The sequence below is a fragment of the Microcaecilia unicolor genome, chromosome 2 (genome assembly GCF_901765095.1).
Source record: "Microcaecilia unicolor chromosome 2, aMicUni1.1, whole genome shotgun sequence".
Lineage (NCBI taxonomy): Eukaryota > Metazoa > Chordata > Amphibia > Gymnophiona > Siphonopidae > Microcaecilia > Microcaecilia unicolor.
In genome coordinates, this window is record NC_044032.1 from 116,752,756 (window position 1) to 116,772,353 (window position 19,598).

At 42.2% G+C, this 19,598-nt stretch overlaps 1 protein-coding gene across 1 annotated transcript in view; it reads right to left on the reverse strand.

Moving 5' to 3' along the window:
- SCAMP1 (secretory carrier membrane protein 1) overlaps positions 1-19,598 on the reverse strand; it is a 144,762-nt gene that overhangs the window by 82,633 nt on the left and 42,531 nt on the right. The window contains exon 3 of the mRNA XM_030193244.1: positions 19,127-19,225. Within this exon, the coding sequence (XP_030049104.1) occupies positions 19,127-19,225 (99 nt within the window). The remainder of the gene's footprint in view (positions 1-19,126; positions 19,226-19,598) is intronic.

Genomic DNA, 19,598 nt, shown 5'->3' on the forward strand with positions numbered 1-19,598 from the left:
ATGCTAGGTATCTCCCTGCCCCATCCTTGTATATTGCTTATTTTACAAACTGCAGGCCGTCTCCGACATAAATAATTAGACCCCCTGTTTTTCCACCCTTCAGATCAGCCACAGGAAATCCCTCTCCCAAGCCCTTATTGAGTATTAAAGATACATCCTGTTGTCTAATATGTGTCTCTTGCAACATTACTACATCCAATTTCATCCTCCTCAGTTCCCGAAAAATAATACTTCTCTTCCCCAGGCTGTTTAAGCCATTAACATTCCAAGATCCCACCCGAATCCCTCCCAATCCCCCCCCCCCCCCCCCCCCCCCCACACCCATTGGCAACTGGCCCATTTTCCCTCCAGCCAGTTCTAATTCTGAAGAAGTGTGTCTTCACCAGAGGCCCTCTTTTTTTACTTACATATCCCCTTCTTAACATTTTTCCCCCTCACTTATTCCCCCCCTTCCTCCTCTTACAAAGCCCACAACCTTGTAACAGCAACACCAAACCAATCTCATAACAACTGTTAATATGTGTCCCAGCTTGAGACTCATCCACTGGAATAATGGTGGGCCGAGTTACATAGCTTAAACTGCTGAAAAGCACTGAGGCCTGAAAATCTGATGATGGCCTTGTTGCTGAGCACCTGCAGAAGCAGGACTGCTTGATAAGCCTTATTAGAATTTAGTGTGACATTCAAAAGCAGTGCAAAAGCCAAAATCAAGGAATTGATGGCTAAAATCCTAAAAAGTTTGGTTCAGAAAATGGAGTCTGCTACAGTTAAAATGGCTCCCAGTATCTTAAGATATAAAACTGATCTCTCCATATTAGGAGAGATGTTTACAAGACAGGAAACTGTCGTTATTAGGCAATTTCAGGGGGGGGGAAGAGGGAGCAGGTCGGCACCTGACCTGCGGTTAAGTATGATTCACAGATGTAAAAAAAAGCCTCTCTCCATTGAGTTGTATGGACTGCAAAAACTATAAAAGAAATGTAAATCTGAACTGAAATCGGAGTCCTTCCCCGACGCCAGTCAGAAGGCGAAGCTACGGTCCGTTGAACCCAGAATTTGACTGATGTGTGTACCAGCTGGAAGTTTCACTTGGTGAGAATAAAGCCTATTTCTATCACTAAACTTCTCCAGCCTGAGTTTCAATCTTTTGATTATCTATCTGCCTCTTTGAACTGTCTCACACAAATAGTATACACATAAGTAAATTATCTTTCACTCATGTATACATTATGTGGGAAAATAAATGGCCAAAGATTCACATAGATCCTAGAAGCCAGAAAGCAGAGGTCATGGGAATTAGATTTGAACTGCGCCTTCTGTCACCCCCTTTATACCTCCGTGTCCAAAGGCGGTCCTTTGGTTCCCTGTTCACCTTACCGTGGAAAGGGGTTCCACGGAGGTCTAGAGAGGGGTGGATAAAACAACTCCTAGTTAAACAACTCAGTAACCTACTTGAACCTCATGATTCAATTACTACCACCCGTTACTTCAGGCAACTGTCCCAAAGTCCGCTCAGGTCACACTGTCCGGCTGCGGTGACCTTCTATTTGCTCTGTCCACTTTCACCCAACCTAATCGTTCTTACTGTAGCCCCCTTGTCGTGGACGTGGTGAGGCTCTTGGGTCGGCTGGCAAATTAGTACATTCCATCTCTGCAAGGATTTTCTAGGAGCCTTCTGGTTTTTGTAGTCTCCTTGACTTATCTCCTACTGTGACCTGGAGCCCGAAGGGGTACAACCATCTGTATCGCAACCCTTCCTTCTGTAGATAGGAGGTAACCTCCTTAAAGTCTCTTTGCTTTTGGAAGGTCTGCTTAGCAAAATCTTGAAAGACCTGTGGCTTGCAATTCTTCCATTGTATCTCTCCTAGAGCCCGTGCTTTCTTCCATATCATTTCTTTCACTGAGAACTCATGGTAGCACACAATGATGTCTCTGGGTAGATTCCCTCTCTGAGGTCCAAGGCTCCTGTGCGCCCTTTCAATTTTTATATTCACGGTTCCACGGTCCTCAGCTGCTTCGTTTCCAGTTTGCAAGATAAATGCGCTGAATTCACCATCGCCATTGTCTCTTTAAATTGCTCCTCTTCCGGTACTCCCTTAATCCGTAAGTTACACCTCCGTGTTCTATTTTCTAAATCCTCAATTGCCCGTTCCAATTCTGCCCGTAATTGCTGTTCCGTCGCTAGTCCCCGATTGCAGATTTCCAACCTCCTCCCCCATCGCCTCCACCTTCTCTTCCGTCTCAGCCAGTCGCCCTCCGATCTCTTTCACCTCAGCATGTAGTTCCGCAACTGCCGTCTGAATGCTCTTTCTGGTCATGATGAGCTCCACTTTCATCTCCTTAAACCAGCGGGAAATGTCTCTAGGGTTCACCGCCGTTTCGCTCGCTTCTGCCAGGTCGGGGTCCATTTATGATTCAGAGTCCTCAGGTGCCATTTTCGCTCCGCGCGTTGTGGCTTTCTGTGCCCCGCTCTGACCCGCTCCCGGTTTCTCCGAAAAATATTTAAACTTTGACAGCTTTTTTCGCACTGCCATCGCAACCAGCGTCGCGTTTTTCCACCGCTTTGGCAAAATCAGCTGTTTTCTTCAGGGATTTGAGCTCTTTATTTCGGACTCCAGCGAAGCTCCGATACTAAGCGGCCATTTACCAGCGCTGACGTTACCTCAACTAATCTTTTAAGCAAGAGTTTACCTAAAACTCTTCCTAGCATAACAATGCTGCAGCTATCACCACCACCTTGGAGAAACCTATAAGGGCTGTAGCCAAACTGAAAGGAAGCACCCTAAACTGATGACTGCTGAGCACACAAAACTTCAGGTAACATACCCTGTGGGTATGTGTAGATAAACCTCAGTCAACATGAGAGGTCAAGAGTTCTCCCAGTCTGACCAATAGATCCCCAAATGCAAATCTTCATATGAAATGTGGAATGCAAAGAAAGGCGCTAACCCCATCAAATCAAGAACTGACCTAAATGTCCTCCTCTTTCTTGAGGACCACAAAACAGTAATGCCCCAGCCTTGTTCTCGAGTGGGAACAGATTTGACAGCATCCAACTTAATGTCATAAGATCTCCTTCACTGCCCTGCACTTGAGTGCGACACTAAAAAGGCATCAGAGACTGGTTGTGCAAATTCGAGAAAGTAATAATTTTACATCATTTGTAGAACCCATTCATTGGATGTAATAAAGTCAAGTAAGTAGGCTCTAATCAGATCCAAGCTAGCAAACTGTTCCATGAGGAAATTATAGACAAAGAATATAAGGTATTAAATATACGCAAGTACTAGGTACCCTCACACGAGGTTGAAAGGTTAGCGTGACACAAACTAGATGGAAAGCCAAACAAATAAGGTTGCAGTAAATCGCTTAATAGTTCATAAGTCAATCAATACACCACTTAAAATAATAAGCAATGATTTAAACAACATTCGTTGATTTACCAGGAGCCAATCTAATGCTTTCAAATATGATGAAGTATGATCACAACGTAAGTCTCAACTAGAATCTACTTGTCACTGTGCCTTTTCCTTTGCCATCTTCTCCCACTAGACAACCATTCCAAAGCATCAATTAAAAATTTAAAATCTAGATTAAAGGCCCGGCTGTTTACCAAGGCTTTCACCATACCCTAAGCTATTGGGACCACCTGCTGTTGTCCTGTTCTGTTGTGGAATAGGAACTGGTTATTGGACAGAAAACAGAGAGCAGGGTGAAATGGCCATTTCTCTCAATGGAGGAGGGTGAATAGTGGAGTGCTGCAGGGATCTGTACTGGGATCTGTGTTATTTAACATTTATACACGATATGGAAATCGGAACAAGTGAGGTGATTAAAATTGCAAGACACAAAACTATCCCAAGTTGTTAAAACACATGCGGACTGTGAAAAATTGGAGCAAGACCTTAGGAAACTGGAAGACTGGGCATCCAAATGGCAGAAGAAATTTAATGTGGACAAATGAAAAGTGATGCACATTAGGAAGAATATCCTCATCACAGTTTCCTGATGCTAGGGTCCACTTTAGGAGTCAGTACCTAAGAATAAGTTCTAGGTGTCATTAGAATAAGTTGTAGGTGTCACTGTGGACAATACATGCCCAGTATGCAGCAGCGGCCAAAAAACGCAAACCGGATTCTAGGAATTATTAGGAAAGGGATGGTTAAGTAAGACCAAAAATATCTATTGCTCCATGGCGTGACCCTCACCTTGAATACTGCATTCAATTCTGGTTGCTGGATCTCAAAAAAGATATAGTGGAATTAGAAAAGGTTCAAAAAATGAGCAACCAAAATGATAAAGGGGATGGAACTGCTCTTAAATGAGGAAAGGCTGAAGAGGTTAGGGCTCTTCAGCATGGAACAGACACAGCTGAGGGGGGTATGATTGAGTGGTGTAGAACGGGTAAAAGTGATTCATTTTTTCCACTCTTTCAAGAAGTAAAAGACTAGGAGATACTCAAAGTTGCATAAAAATACTTTTACAACAAATAGGGGAGACTGCCAGGCGATGTCAGCAGCAAATGGCTGTATGAATAAAGGACTCCCTGTGGCTGACTAATAATCGCATCCCATCCATCTTATTTTAGCGACGTTTACACTTGGATTTTGCATACTGCTCAACATAAAGTGCTCTATGAATACTCCTGATGCCTATGAAGAAATCAAGAGACATTAAAACTTACTTTCCTTCATCTTGAAAAAACAGAGGTAGTAATCAGCCTGTAGAAAACATGGCGACAGTGAACCAGTGAGAGCTAGTACACTTGACGAGCAGGCTGCATCTGTAACCTGTAGAGCTTGCGGAACAGAAAAGAGTAGCATCTGCTTTTACAAAACTAGAGCTTAAAAAGATGTTATTGGACCTTAAACAGGACTTAAAAGCAGGAACTTAGTACGAATATGTCAGAATTAAAAGATATGCTTAAAGATCCAAGATTGGATCTACTTGATGTGGGACATCGTGTGGAAGAGGTCGAGAACCGAATGGATAAACGCCAACCTGACCTTGCAAATCGGAATAAATAGACTTGCAGACATTATTATGGATTGTATAGAAGATCTGGAGAATCAATCCCACTAACAATTTATGGATTTGAGGTCTCCCAGAACAAGGAGATGAAAAATGGTGTGGAAGATTTGCGCTTCTAGGCCCACGCTGAGCCAATGCGCCCTGAGATATACTGGCCTGATTATATACCTATATCATTAAAGATCTGAATATCCAGAAAGCCAAGATGGGCCAAATTAAGAAGAAAGAAGAACTTATTGAGGTATTTAATATAATGTCTCCGTCACGACTTTACAGCATCGCAGAGAGATGCATGCAGTAAACGCAGATTCTAGAAAAGGAGGTGGTGCAGTATCACTGGATATTCCTGACTGCTTGTAGTTCAGTGTGCGAAGCAATATCTATAAATCTAAAACTTTGGAGGAAAGAAAGCAGGCTGTTCAGAAAGCAGGCCTTAACACATCACATATGGAATATGAAGTTCCACCAAAAGCACATTATCAGCCCGTGGAAGGCAACTAACGAGATATGCTGTTGGAGATTGAAGTTTGAATCCTTCCTTTCTAAACCTTTTTGTCTTATTTTCTATTTCTTGTTGGAGCAATAATAGTGCGCCTGATGAGTCGGACCTGCTGTGACTGTCACCAAGTAAGAAGCCTTGTAAGATGACAAGGTTTAGTTGGATGACAGTAATATGATGTTAAATACAGTTAGCTTCAGTTACTAAATATGAATATACTTATATTGAACTAGGAAAATAGGCCCGTTTCTGAGAGAAATGAAACGGGCGCTAGCAAGGTTGTTGTCTGTCCTGTGCCCTTGCTCTGCAGCCACGCGGCGATTCTGCAGTGTCCCCTTCCCCCCCTGTAGCCATGAAGCGATTCTCTTCCATCCCCTGCCCCCTGCAAGCACACACCGATTCTCCCTTAGAGTTGCCAGGTTCTCTCCCCTGGCCCCCCTCTTCCAGGCACCCAGCGATTGTGCTCTGTCCTCTGCCCCCCCCCCCCCCCTCCAGGCACCCAGTGATTGTCACAGAGAATTAGGTGAAAGCACACCACAAATTGAAGATGAGAAGACTTTTGAAAGGTTCTTATACTATGCACGCTTTGCCTCACCAGCTAAATACACCCAGTGAGGAAGGCAATGAAATTTCCACTGAAAACATGCTGTTTAGTTGCTGCATAGCAGGTGCCAGCCATTCACATTAGAGTAGGAAGTGAAAAGGAGCCTTGTAGGCTGTAGAAGGATTACATATAGGAGGAATTGTAAGGATCTGTCACGTCTCCTGCCTCCAGCAGAAAAGCACTGTTAGTCTCTCGCTGTTCAGCATAAACAAAACTATTAGCAGTGCATGGAACGGAAAATGAGCTGATAGCTGCAGCTAAGGAACGGAGATAAAATTAAAAACACAGCGCGATAAGGCAAAGCGGCAAAGCTTAACGTTGAGGCTGGCTCCCTCCCTCACTCCTTCCCTGTGACGTTCAGGCTGGCTGGCTGGCTCCCTCCCTCCTACGTTCAGGCTGCGTGCGTGCGTGCCTGCCTGCCTCCCTCCCACGGTCGTGCGTGTAATGTATCAGTCCGTGTCATTCGGTTGCCTAGCATTGTTGGTGCTGTTTGATTGGTCCTCCGTGGCTCCGCCCTCGACGTCATGACGTTGTACGCGAGGGCGGGGCAGACAGTCATGGTTCCACTGCGAGCTACACCATGACGGAAGTCGGAGATGAAAAATGTTGCTTCATTAGAACGTTGGGGTTGTGAATTATGTCCGGAAGGGGCGTGGCTGAGGGCGTGTCTATGAGTGAGGGTGAATGGTGGTGACAGCCTACCTAGGAACAGTAGATTCAGTGCTTCACTGAACGTTGGAGGTGAGAATTATTTATATAGATATGGTGAGTGGGACCTCAATGTTTCTATGTTTATTTTAAAAATGTATAAACCGCCTATAACCTAAGCAGTTTCCAAATCAATATACATAAATTAAATCATAAAATCACAGCTACCATAAAAATACCTTACAATTTGGGAAAATATCAGTGCTACTCCTTCCGTCTCCGGCTATTCATCTTCATCACTACAAAAAGGCTTTCCACAAAAAGTTTAGTCTTCAGTAGCTTCTAGAATTGCAGTGCATTAGCACATAAGCGTATCTGACCTGGAAGTGCATTCCATATCTGAATTCCTGCCACTGAGAAAGTGGAAATTCTCATATGAGAATCATATATTTTTGCAACTAGATCTAAAGAAATCCGCATGGCAGTTTCCAATCTCAATACTTTTGCTGGATTGTAAACACAGTCTCCTTCAGGTATAATGGTGCGGGTAAATACAAAGCTTGATGCACAAGAGAACACCTTGTATTGAACTCTATACTGCACAAGTAAACAATGAAGACATTTTAAAACTAGTGATATATGAGCAAACCTTGAAACACATGCAATGAGTCCTGCAGCTCTATTTGCAAGGCCCTGATCCTTGCCTTAGATAATCCAACATAAAAGGCATTGCAATAGTCCAACTGTGACACAACCATACTTTACAGAACATCCCGAAAATTAATGGCTACCAGGACCTGTGCCCAGAAACCATTTTATTAGCAGACGCCTTGTAATTGGGAAAAGCGAGGGGTTTAAATATGAGATTCGATTTTGTTGGAATTTACAAAGCGAGGGTGAAGGGAGGAAGAAGAAACAGAACATATTTTCTGTATAGTCATTCCTTATACTTACAATGAAACCTGACAAAAGAGTCACTTGGAATGTTGGTGGCCTAGGCTCACCTATAAAAAAAGAAAAAATATTTAAAGCATTGAAACATTTTGATACTGGTATAGTGTTACTCCAGGAGACTCATTTAAATGAAGTAGAACATAAAAAGCTAGTTCAAGAATGGGTTAGAAAGTGTTATTTTTCATCCTGCAGTTAATCAAAGGGCTGGAGTATACATTCTTACTCAAAGAGATAGAATTTGAGGAACAGTATATTATTAAGGATCAAAGTGGGAGGTGGATCATAGTTCAAGGGCACTGGTTTGGGGAACCTATAATTATGTGCATCAAATGATCCGAATAGAGTTGGGTTTTTTTTACTGAGTTATTCAGCAGATTAATGGGTCCTCCTAGAACAAATATAATCATTGGGGGTGGCTTTAAAGGTATAACAGATCCCTCCTTGAACAGAAATACCGTGGTGAGAAATCAGGGAGGAAGGGGAACTTTGGGAGGTCATATTCTTGGTAAGGGGTTAGGTCTATTGGATGTTTGGCAAATATTCTATCCCACAGAATGGGAATACACACATCTGTCCTGGGTTCACGATATCCAAACCCATATAGTTTATATGCTCTATTAGCAGATTACCTTTTTTCAAGTCTTGTGAGTGGAAATAGGCCCATTAACCACATCAGATCATGCTGCAGTTATTGTACACTGGAGTTCTGCAAGTTGAGATCAGAAGCAACATCCTGGACTAGATGGTTTTCATCCCAGACTACTGATAGAATTGAAAAGTGAACTGGTGGAACTATTGTTAGCAGTATGTAATCCATCTTTAAAATCAAGCATGTACCAGAAGATTGGAGGGTGAACAATGTAACACCGATTTTTAAAAAAAAGTTCCAGAGGAGATCCGGTAAATTATAGACCGGTGAGCCCGACGTAGGTGCTGGGCAAAATGGTAGAGACTATTATAAAGAACAAAATTACAGAGCATATTCAAAAGAATGGATTAATGAGACAAAGCCGACATGGATTTAGTGAAGGAAAATCTTGCCTCACCAATCGATTACATTTCTTTGAAGGGTGAATAAACATGTGGATAAAGGTGAGCCGGTTGATATGGTGTATCTGGATTTTCAAAAGGCGTTTGACAAAGTACCTTTTTTTCTGAGAAGTTCTGAGAGAAGAAGACATTTCTCTGGTAACTGAACACTATTTGCATTGTGCTTTGGGAACTTAAAGAAGGAATTATAGGTTAGTGATAGGCAGAATAAAAATATAAAAAAGCAAATGTTATCAACTAATCTCCATAGCCTTTTCCACTCAGTTTTAAAACTTGAACTTTGTACCACAGCATTAACAGATAGACTCTAGCAGGCACTGCAGGAGCTAGTTTGAGTCTTCCTGCCAACCCTCCCCAACACCTGCCCACCCGTAGGACAACTCTTCATTTCTAGTCAGTTATTGTAATTAGGTTAACAAGTAAGGAGTGCTTTTACAGAGTTTTAAAAGCATTTCATTAACATCTAAGAAGGAAACACTAAATAAATCATACAATATACTATATAAACTAAAAGACATTTTTATATTAGGCTAATATCCTTAATAGTTTAGCAAGCTTTAAATGATTGAAAACTCAAAAATACTAAGATGGAGTCTGCAATCCAGCAGCGAGAGGGGTGCTATCCAGTCTTTTGCATTGAGTGTCACATGAATGATTGTCTCAGTTGGTGAAATGTCATATGTGTGTGCCCGATGCAAAAGAGCTCCTAGCTCTCAGAGAACGTGTCTGTTCTCTTGAGGCTAGAGTAGCAGACTTGGTGGAGCTGAGGAAGACAGAGAGGTACATACAGGAGACCTACAGGGATATTGTAGAGAAGTCCCAATTCCAGTCTGGTAGCCCCTGTGCTACCTTGGAGGAGGGAGGTCTCCTAGAAGGACAGCATCACCCTGGTGAAGTACTCCTGTAGCCAGGATCTGCCCACCAGGGAATGTACTATCCTCTCTCGCACTGAGGATATGTCTCCAAGTTCCACTCAGGAGGGAAGGGTTACGACAGCTGTTGTAGTTGGTGGTTCGATCATTAGGCATATAGATAGCTGGACATGATATCGCCTGGTGACTTGCCTGCCTGGTGCGAAGGTGGCGGACCTCACACATTACCTAGATAGGATTTTAGATAGTGCTGGGGAGGAGCCAGCTGTCTTGTACATGTGGGTACCAATGATATAGGAAAATGTGGGAGAGGGGCTCTGGAAGCCAAATTTAGTCTCTTAGGTAGAAAGCTCAAATCCATAACCTCTAGGGTAGCATTTTCTGAAGTGCTACCCGTTCCACGTGCAGGGCCCAAGAGACAGGCAGAGCTCCGGAGTCTCAATGCGTGGATGAGACGGGGCAGGGAGGAGGGTTTTAGATTTGTTAGGAACTGGGCAACATTCTGGGGAAGAGGAAACCTATTCCAAAAGGATGGGCTCCACCTTAACCAGGGTGGGACCAGGCTGCTGGCATTTAAAAAGGAGACAGAGCAGCTTTTAAACTAGAAACTGTGAGAAGGCCGACAGTCGCTCCAAAGTGCATGGTTCGGGACAAGGTATCTTTCAAAGATATCACCAAAACAGGGAAGATAGGGTATCCCGATAGTGAGGTTGCAAAAGAGACCGTAGTAGATCAGGTGTCCTTAAATAAAAATAAAAATCAGACAAAAGACTGCAAATTAATACTGTCAAGTACTGAGCACGATGTAAATAGGAACAACAAACAGTTTGAAATGTCTATATGCGAATGCCAGAAGCCTAAGAAATAAGATGGGAGAGTGATAATATATTGCACTAAATGAAAAATTAGATATAATAGGCATCTCTGAGACCTGGTGGAAGGAGGATAGCCAGTAGGACACTGTCATAACGGGGTACAAATTATATCGTAGTGATAGGGTGGATCGAATTGGTGGAGGGGTAGCATTGTATGTTAAGGAGAGCCTTGAAAATTCTGCAGAAAACAAAACACATCTTGGAATCCCTATGGATTGAAATTCCATGTGTAAAGGGGAAAAGGACAGTGATAGGAGTGTACTACCTTCCGCCTGGCCAGGATGAACAGAAGGATGTAGAAATGTTGAAGGAAATTAGGGAAGCAAACAAACCGGGCAACACAATAATAATGGGTGATTTCAATTACCCCGATATTGACTGGGTAAATGTAAAACTTAGAGGAGCAACTGCGAGGGTCAAAAATTTACATCAGGCGTGGATGCTGTTCAAAAACACCATCCTGGAAGCCCAGGCCAAATATATTTCACGTATTAAAAAAAAAAAAAAAAAAAAAAGAGGACGGAAGACCAAACGACAGCCGGCACGGTTAAGAAGTGAGGAGAAAGAAGCTATTAGAGCTAAAAGAAAATCCTTCAGAAAATGGAAGAAGGAACCGACTTAAAATAATAAGAAACAGCATAAGGAATGTCAAGTCAAATGCAAAGCACTGATAAGGAAGGCTACGAGGGACTTTGAAAAAAAAAAAAAAAAAAAAAGATTGCGTTGGAGGCAAAAACACATAGTAAAATTTTTTTAAGGTATATAAAAAGCAGGAAGCCGGCAAAAGAATCGGTTGGACCGCGAGATAACCGAGGAGTAAAGGGGGCAATCAGGCAAGACAAAGCCGTAGCGGAGAGATGAAATTAATTCTTTGCTTCGTTCTTTACTAAGGAAGATTTGGGAGAGATACCGGTGCCAGAAACGGTATTCAAAGCTGACGAGTCGGAGAAACTGAATTAAATCTCTATAGACCTAGAGGATGTAATGGGGCAATTTGACAAATTGAAGAGTAGCAAATCTCCTGGACCGGATGGTATTCATCCCAGAGTACTGATAGAACTGAAAAATGAACTTGCGGAACTATTGTTAGTAATATGTAATTTATCCTTAAAATCGAGCGTGGCACCAGAAAATTGGAGGGTGGTCAATGTAATGCCTATTTTTAAAAAAGGTTCCAGGGGAGACCCAGGAAATTATAGACCGGCGAGTCTGACGTCGGTGCTGGGCAAAATGGTAGAGACTATTATAAAGAACAAAATTACAGAGCATATTCAGAAGCATGGATTAATCAGACAAAGACAACATGGATTTAGTGAAGGGAAATCTTGCCTCACCAATCGATTACATTTCTTTGAAGGGATGAATAAACATTTAGATAAAGGTGAGCTGGTTGATATTGTGTAGCTGGATTTTCAGAAGGCGTTTGACAAAATACCTCATGAAAGACTCCAGAGGAAATTGGAGAGTCATGGGATAGGAGGTACTGTCCTATTGTGGATTAAAAACTGGTTAAAAGATTTAAAAAAAAAAAAAAAAAAAGACGACAGTAGGGTTAAATGGTCAATATTCTCAATGGAGAAGGGTAGTTAGTGGGGTTCACCAGGGGTCTGTGCTGGGACCACTGCATTTTAACCTATTTATAAATTATCTAGATATGGGAATAACTAGTGAGGTAATTAAATTTGCTGATGACACAGTTATTCAAAGTTGTTAATTTGCAAGAGGACCTTATGAGACTGGGAGACTGGGCATCCAAATGGCAGATGATGTTTAATATGAGCAAGTGCAGAGTGATGCATGTGGGAAAGAGGAACCTAAATTATAGCTACGTCATGCAAGGTTCCACGTTAGGAGTCACCGACCAAGAAAGGGATCTAGATATCGTCGTTGATGATACGTTGAAACCCTCTGCTTGGTGTGCGGAGGCCGCTAAGAAAGCAAATAGAATGTTAGGTATTATTAGGAAAGGAATGGGAAACGAAAATGAAGACATTATAACGCCTTTCTATTGCTCTATGGTGCGACCGCACCTCAAATATTGTGTTAGATTCTGGTCTCCGCATCTCAAAAAAGAGATAGTGGAATTAGAAAAGGTACAGAGAAGGGCGATGAAAATGATAAAGGGGGTGGGATGACTTCCCTATAAGGAAAGGCTCAAGTGGCTAGGGCTCTTCAACTTGGAGAAAAGACAGCTGAGGGGAGGTATGATAGAGCTCTGGAACAGGTAGACATGAACCACTTGTTTACTTGTTCCAAAAGTACTAGGACTAGGCAGCATGAAACTAAGCTACAAAGTAGTAAATTTAAAACGAATCGGAGAAAATATTTCTTCACTCAACGTGTATTTAAGCTATGGAATTCACAGTCAGAGAATGTGGTAAAAACAGTTAGCTTAGTGGGGTTTAAAAAAGGCAAGTTCACAGACCATTATTAAAATGGACTTGGGAAAACTCTACTGCTTAGTCCTAGGATAAGCAGCACAAAATCTATTGTACATATTTGGGATCTTGAAAGTACTTGTGACCTGGATTGGCCACTGTTGGAAACAGGATGCTGGGCTTGATGGATCTTCGGTCTGTCTCGGTATGGCAATACTTATGTACTTATGGGAGAGGGCACTTCTTTTTCAGCTTTATTACAAACCAAATGGGAAATGTACTCTCTGTATAAAGTGCATAGAATGGCACGTTTGGTGCGGACAGTTAAAGGTCCTAGATTTATTCCCCTCATAAGGAATACAGATAGCAATAGCTATGAACAATATTTATTTGCTGCATTTGTATCCCACATTTTCCCACCTATTTGCAGGCTCAATGTGGCTTACATAGTACCGTCGGCGTTCGTCAAGCCGACGAGAGAACAAATACAAAATGGTATTATGATAGAATAAGGTTCATGTGTTACAGACACATTTGGAAATCATAGAGAGGAAGAGTTGTGTTATGTCCATTACTAGTTTTAGTTACTTGTGTAGCAGGGTTCAGGAAATTAGGTTGTGTCAGTAGGGTATGCCTTTTTGAATAGGTTGGTTTTTAGTGATTTCCTGAAATTTAGATGGCTGTATGTTGTTTTCACGGCTTTTGTGCGAATATAGGAAAAGCTGGTTGCATAAGTTGATTTGTATTTGAGGCCTTTGCAGCTTGGGTACTGAAGATTTAAGTATGGTCTTGTTGATCTGATTGCATTTTTGGTTGGTAGGTCTATGAGATCTGTCATGTATCCCGGGGCTTTGCCGTAGATAATTTTGTGAACCGTGGTGCAGATTTTGAAGGCGATACGCTCTTTGATTGGGAGCCAGTGCAGTTTTTCTCAAAGGGGTTTGGCGCTTTCGAAACGCATTTTTCCAAATATAAGCCTGGCTGCTGTGTTTTGGGCTGTCTGTAGTTTCTTTATGAGTTTTTGCATCCTGCATAAATGCCGTTGCAGTAGTCTACATGGCTTAGTACCATTGATTATATCAGGTTGCGAAATGCTTCTCGCAGGAAGAATGGTTTCACGCGTTTGAGTTTCCAAGCATTCACACCATTTTTGCAAAACCTTCACTGGCTACCAGTAAAATATAGGGCTAAATTTAAAACTTATGTCTGATCTTCAAGGCCCTCAAAGGACATGGCCCCAAGTACTTGAAGCACAGGATGACAATCTACACACCTCCAAGGACACTAAAGGTCCTCCCAAGGAGTATCCCTAACCACATCATCTCCGAAAGACATTAAAGGATGCGATACCCGCAAGCGAGCCTTCTCAGGAGTAGCCCCCACTCTGGAATGCACTCCCTCAGAGGCTCCGCTTAACACAAGACTACTTCTACTTCAGGAAGCAAGGGAAAACATGGCTCTTCAACCAGACTTTAATGGAAGAAGTAATTAACTTGTTAGTCTCACTCATATATGCGAGCGACATGGGCTTCACATACTGCAGCAGGACATGTTTATCCACTTCTACCCTAGCTGAGATAACATTTTATCATCTCTCTGACCTCATGTGAAACTTTCTACCTAAGAGCCTAAATTTTATTTATTCATACTTGTATCACACAATTATCCAAAAATGAGTTTCAGTTCAATGTGGCTTATATTTAACAGTTGTTAGAGATTACATTGATTTAAATACATTTACAAGGTTATATGATGCTGTGTTTTACAGTGGTTGGTTGGCAGGATAACTATTAGTGTGTATGGACTAGTCATTGGGTTTCTTGAGAAGATAAGTCTTAGTTCATTTCTTAAATGAAAAGATGTGTTACAGTTAGAGGTTGTGTATTGTATTGTTGTTCTACAATGATTAGTGTATATTTTACTCAAAGGATTTCCTGAAGAGGTTGGTCTTTAGGTCTTTTCTGAACTGGAGATAGTTCGTGATGCGTCTTATGACTATGGGAATTGAGTTCCACCATTTTGAGCCCAGGTAGCTAAATCCCGCCATGTGGGTGGACTTGCATAGTATGTTTTTGCAGTTCAGCAGGTGAAGTAATTGGTTCCTGGGTTTGCATTTCTTGGTGATAGTCTGATAATGTCAGCATGCAATCTGATGACATGCCAAGAAGTATTTTGAAGATGACTTTGCTGGTTTTGAAAAACAGTCTGGCTTGGATCAGGAGCCAATGTAGCCTTATGAGTAGTGGGGCTGGTCTATCACATTTCAACTTTCTAAATATCAATCTCACTGCTGTGTTTTGGACGGTCTGCAATGATCGTATGTTTTCTTTACAGCCTAAATATGCTGCATTACAGTAGTCTAGTTGGGACAATATCAGCGTCTGTAGTATAAGACGTAATGATTGTCCGTGGAAATAGTCTCTGATTCTTCTCAGTTTCCATAGTGTTTTCACAGCTTTTTGACGTGATTGCAGCAGCTTGGCTTCCAGAACCTCCCTCGCATGTTTTCTTAGGTCATTGGTACCCATAAGTACCAAGACAGCAGGCTTATATCAAACACTTTTAGATCAAAGCGGCTTACAACTAAGAAGTAGGGTGAAACCCTAGAACATATAACTGGCTAAGCTTCAAGAAAAAAGTTACATAAGTACATAAGTACATAAGTAATGCCATACTGGGAAAAGACCAAGGGTCCATCGAGCCCAGCATCTTGTCCACGACAGCGGCCAATCCAGGCCAAGGGCACCTGGCAAGCTTCCCAAACGTACAAACATTCTATACATGTTATTCCTGGGATTTTGGATTTTTCCAAGTCCGTTTAGTAGCGGTTTATGGACTTGTCCTTTAGGAAACCGTCCAACCCCTTTTAAAACTCTGCTAAGCTAACCGCCTTCACCACATTTTCCGGCAATGAATTCCAGAGTTTAATTACACGTTGGGTGAAGAAACATTTTCTCCGATTTGTTTTAAATTTACTACACTGTAGTTTAATTGCATGCCCTCTTGTCCTAGTATTTTTGGAAAGCGTGAACAGACGCTTCACATCCACCTGTTCCACTCCACTCATTATTTTATATACCTCTATCATGTCTCCCCTCAGCCGTCTCTTCTCCAAGCTGAATAGCCCTAGCCTCCTTAGTCTTTCTTCATAGGGAAGTCGTCCCATCCCCGCTATCATTTTAGTCGCCCTTCGCTGCACCTTTTCCAATTCTACTATATCTTTCTTGAGATGCGGCGACCAGAATTGAACACAATACTCAAGGTGCGGTCGCACCATGGAGCGATACAACGGCATTATAACATCCTCACACCTGTTTTCCATACCTTTCCTAATAATACCCAACATTCTATTCGTTTTCCTAGCCGCAGCAGCACACTGAGCAGAAGGTTTCAGTGTATTATCGACAACGACACCCAGATCCCTTTCTTGGTCCGTAACTCCTAACGTGGAACCTTGCATGACGTAGCTATAATTCGGGTTCTTTTTTCCCACATGCATCACCTTGCACTTGCTCACATTAAACGTCATCTGCCATTTAGCCGCCCAGTATCCCCGTCTCGTAAGGTCCTCTTGTAATTTTTCACAATCCTGTCGCGAGTTAACGACTTTGAATAACTTTGTGTCATCAGCAAATTTAATTACCTCGCTAGTTACTCCCATCTCTAAATCATTTATAAATATATTAAAAAGCAGCGGTCCTAGCACAGACCCTTGAGGAACCCCACTAACTACCCTTCTCCATTGTGAATACTGCCCATTTAACCCCACTCTCTGTTTCCTATCCTTCAACCAGTTTTTAATCCACAATAGGACATTTCCTCCTATCCCATGACCCTCCAATTTCCTCTGTAGTCTTTCATGAGGTACCTTGTCAAACGTCTTTTGAAAATCCAGATACACAATATCAACCGGCTCCCCTTTGTCCACATGTTTGTTTACTCCTTCAAAGAATTGAAGTAAATTGGTCAGGCAAGATTTCCCCACACAAAAGCCGTGCTGACTCGGTCTCAATAATCCAATTTTGTCGGTCTCAGTTACACAATTTTGAAAAAAGTCAACTACTTGTAGATTTGATGAACTGCCAGATTTTTACAGAAACATAAATAACTGGTTTCAGATCTAATCCGGAGATACTAGCAAGACCAGAAAAGGATAAGGCACAATCCTGCGCAACATGCAGCTTATCAGAGGCCAAGGAGGAAAAATAGAGGAGTTCGTTCATCAGTCATCGTTGAACTAGAACATCTATCCCTTAAGAGGCCTGCTTCCTCTGATGATGAAAGAAATGCTCCACTTTCGTATTTACTCCAGAGATCATCAGATTTAACAGCAGGGGGCCCCAGTGGTCCACAATGAGCTGAAAGGTCTGTTGCTCCAGCTCCCATTCTCCCAGATCCAGAGGAAAGCATGACTGAGAAACTCCACTTGCACATTGTCCTTGCCCATAAAATGGACCGCAATGAGGGCCTGCAGGTGTCTCTCCGCCCACCACCAAAGGCATGCTGCTTCCAACGCTGCCGCCCGACTTGTGGTGCCTCCCTGTTGACATAAGCCACCATAGTGGCACTGTCCTGTTTAAAGACAATTGATGGACCAAGCCGCCTACTGCAGGGTCTGGGTTCCCTGAGTTACATAGGCATTGAGCTCCCCAGTTGAGGAGACTCGCATTCGTGATGATAAGCACCCACTGTGAGGGATCCAGCAGCACTCCCTCAGGAGATGAAATTCCCTGTCCCACCAAGACAGACTGATTCTCACCTTGGGCGAAAGAGGCAGAAGATGGTTAAAGTCTCGAGAGACTGGAACCCACTGAGACAACAGCACTAACTGCAGGGGCTACATACGAGACCTCAGCCGGGGCACCACCTCCAGCATCGCTGCCATGAAGCTGAGGAGCTGCAAGTAGTCCCATACCGTGGGAATTGGAAGCTTACACAATCTGTGCTTCGCACTCACAGCTTCTCCACCCAGTCCCCCAGACGGTGTCGAAGCAGACTCTTGGGTACTCTAGGGCCTAGAAGGGGTGACTCCTGCTTCAATTCATGATCCAGTCTATGCTTCCAACCGAGAGATGACTTGAGGTCAGGCTGGCCTCCACTGCTGAGCCTATTTGAAGTAGCCAGTTGTCCAAATAAGAATGCAACCCAATTCTCTGGAAGCACAGATAAGCAGCAACCACTACCATAGCTTTGGAAAAAGGTGCTAGGGACGGTGGCCAGTCCAAAGGGCAAGGCTTGACACTAGTAATGACACCAAGTACATGGAAACAAAAGTGTCTGTGATGGGAACATGCAGATAGACTTCCACAAGGTCCACGGTTATCAAGAACTTGACTGGCCAAACCGAGGCAATCACCCAACCTAAGGGTTTCCCATGCAAAAATGCTGTACCCACAAGTAGGTATTTACTCCCTTCAGGTCCAAAATGTAACAGAAGGATTCTCCCTTCTTGAGGACCACAACGCAAACAGAACAATGACCCAGATAACACATTTCACGAGGCACTGGATCCACAATGCTGAGATCCAACAGATGCTGGAGAGTAAAGAGTGAGAGAGTCTGTCGCTTCGACCTACCATCAGCTGAGATAGAGAAAATTTATTTTACACATTTGTAGACAGCTTAAATCAAAGCGATTTACAAAACAAAACAAAACAAAAAAAAACATACAAAGCAAAATATATAAGCACCAACAATAAAATCAATAAAATACAAGGAAAGCATATACTACCACTGATGTTTCATATCCATGACTTCCATCAGAACTGCGCCACTTTAACAGCCATCTTTACATAAATGTTTCCACAAATAGAGAAGTCTTTAATAACCGCTTAAACTGCAAAGTTTCAGAGCACAATCTCAATTGGCAGAACAGGGTAGCTAGATGCTAAGGAAGCATTGTTTTCTGCAGTGTCTTTCACAGAAATGCATCTCAAGATGCTTAAAACTACTGAGAGAAAAACAAAATAATACAGAATGAATGAATTCTTAATTTATAAAATCCACTCTGCTTGTGAAACAACTTGGTTTTTCTATATATTTCTTGATTCTGTAGTTTTGTTGTTAATTGTCATCTGAAAATGCAGAGAAGACATCAACCAAAGAGAAACAGACATGTTATTTATAGGGTATTGGCAGAGAAGGAAAATGTTTTAAATTGGCAGAATAATGAGGTGGCACTTTATGAACAAAATGGATTAGAAACCCGGTCTCACCTTTGCAATTTGTGTATAAGTCGGTGGCTCTTCTGTTGGTTTCATAATAGCTGGCTGTGTGCTTGGTGCATTGGGTATTTTTACACTTCCTGGAGGCGGCTACAAATTAAAAAAAAAAAAAAAAAAAAGTTTAGTATTAAATTAATTCACCAATGAAAGAGGTTCTCTCATAGAAAAATATAATTATTTCAAACTGGACATCTCATTAACACACTCATGCAAACAAATCAATATTTAAAACACTTAAACCATAACTCGCGATTTCTATTTTAGCAGTTAAAACAAGATCTCATTTACAGCATACTATCTGACTGACTTCTCACACACAGGTAAACACTCTTCTTTAACTATACCTGCTACCCTTTTTACTCCCCTCCACGACACACTAGTTGTAACAATCTAGTAATATCTGAAGATAAAACAAAATCCTCATCTTTTAGCCAGATTTTAATAGATCCACTTTGAGAACCTT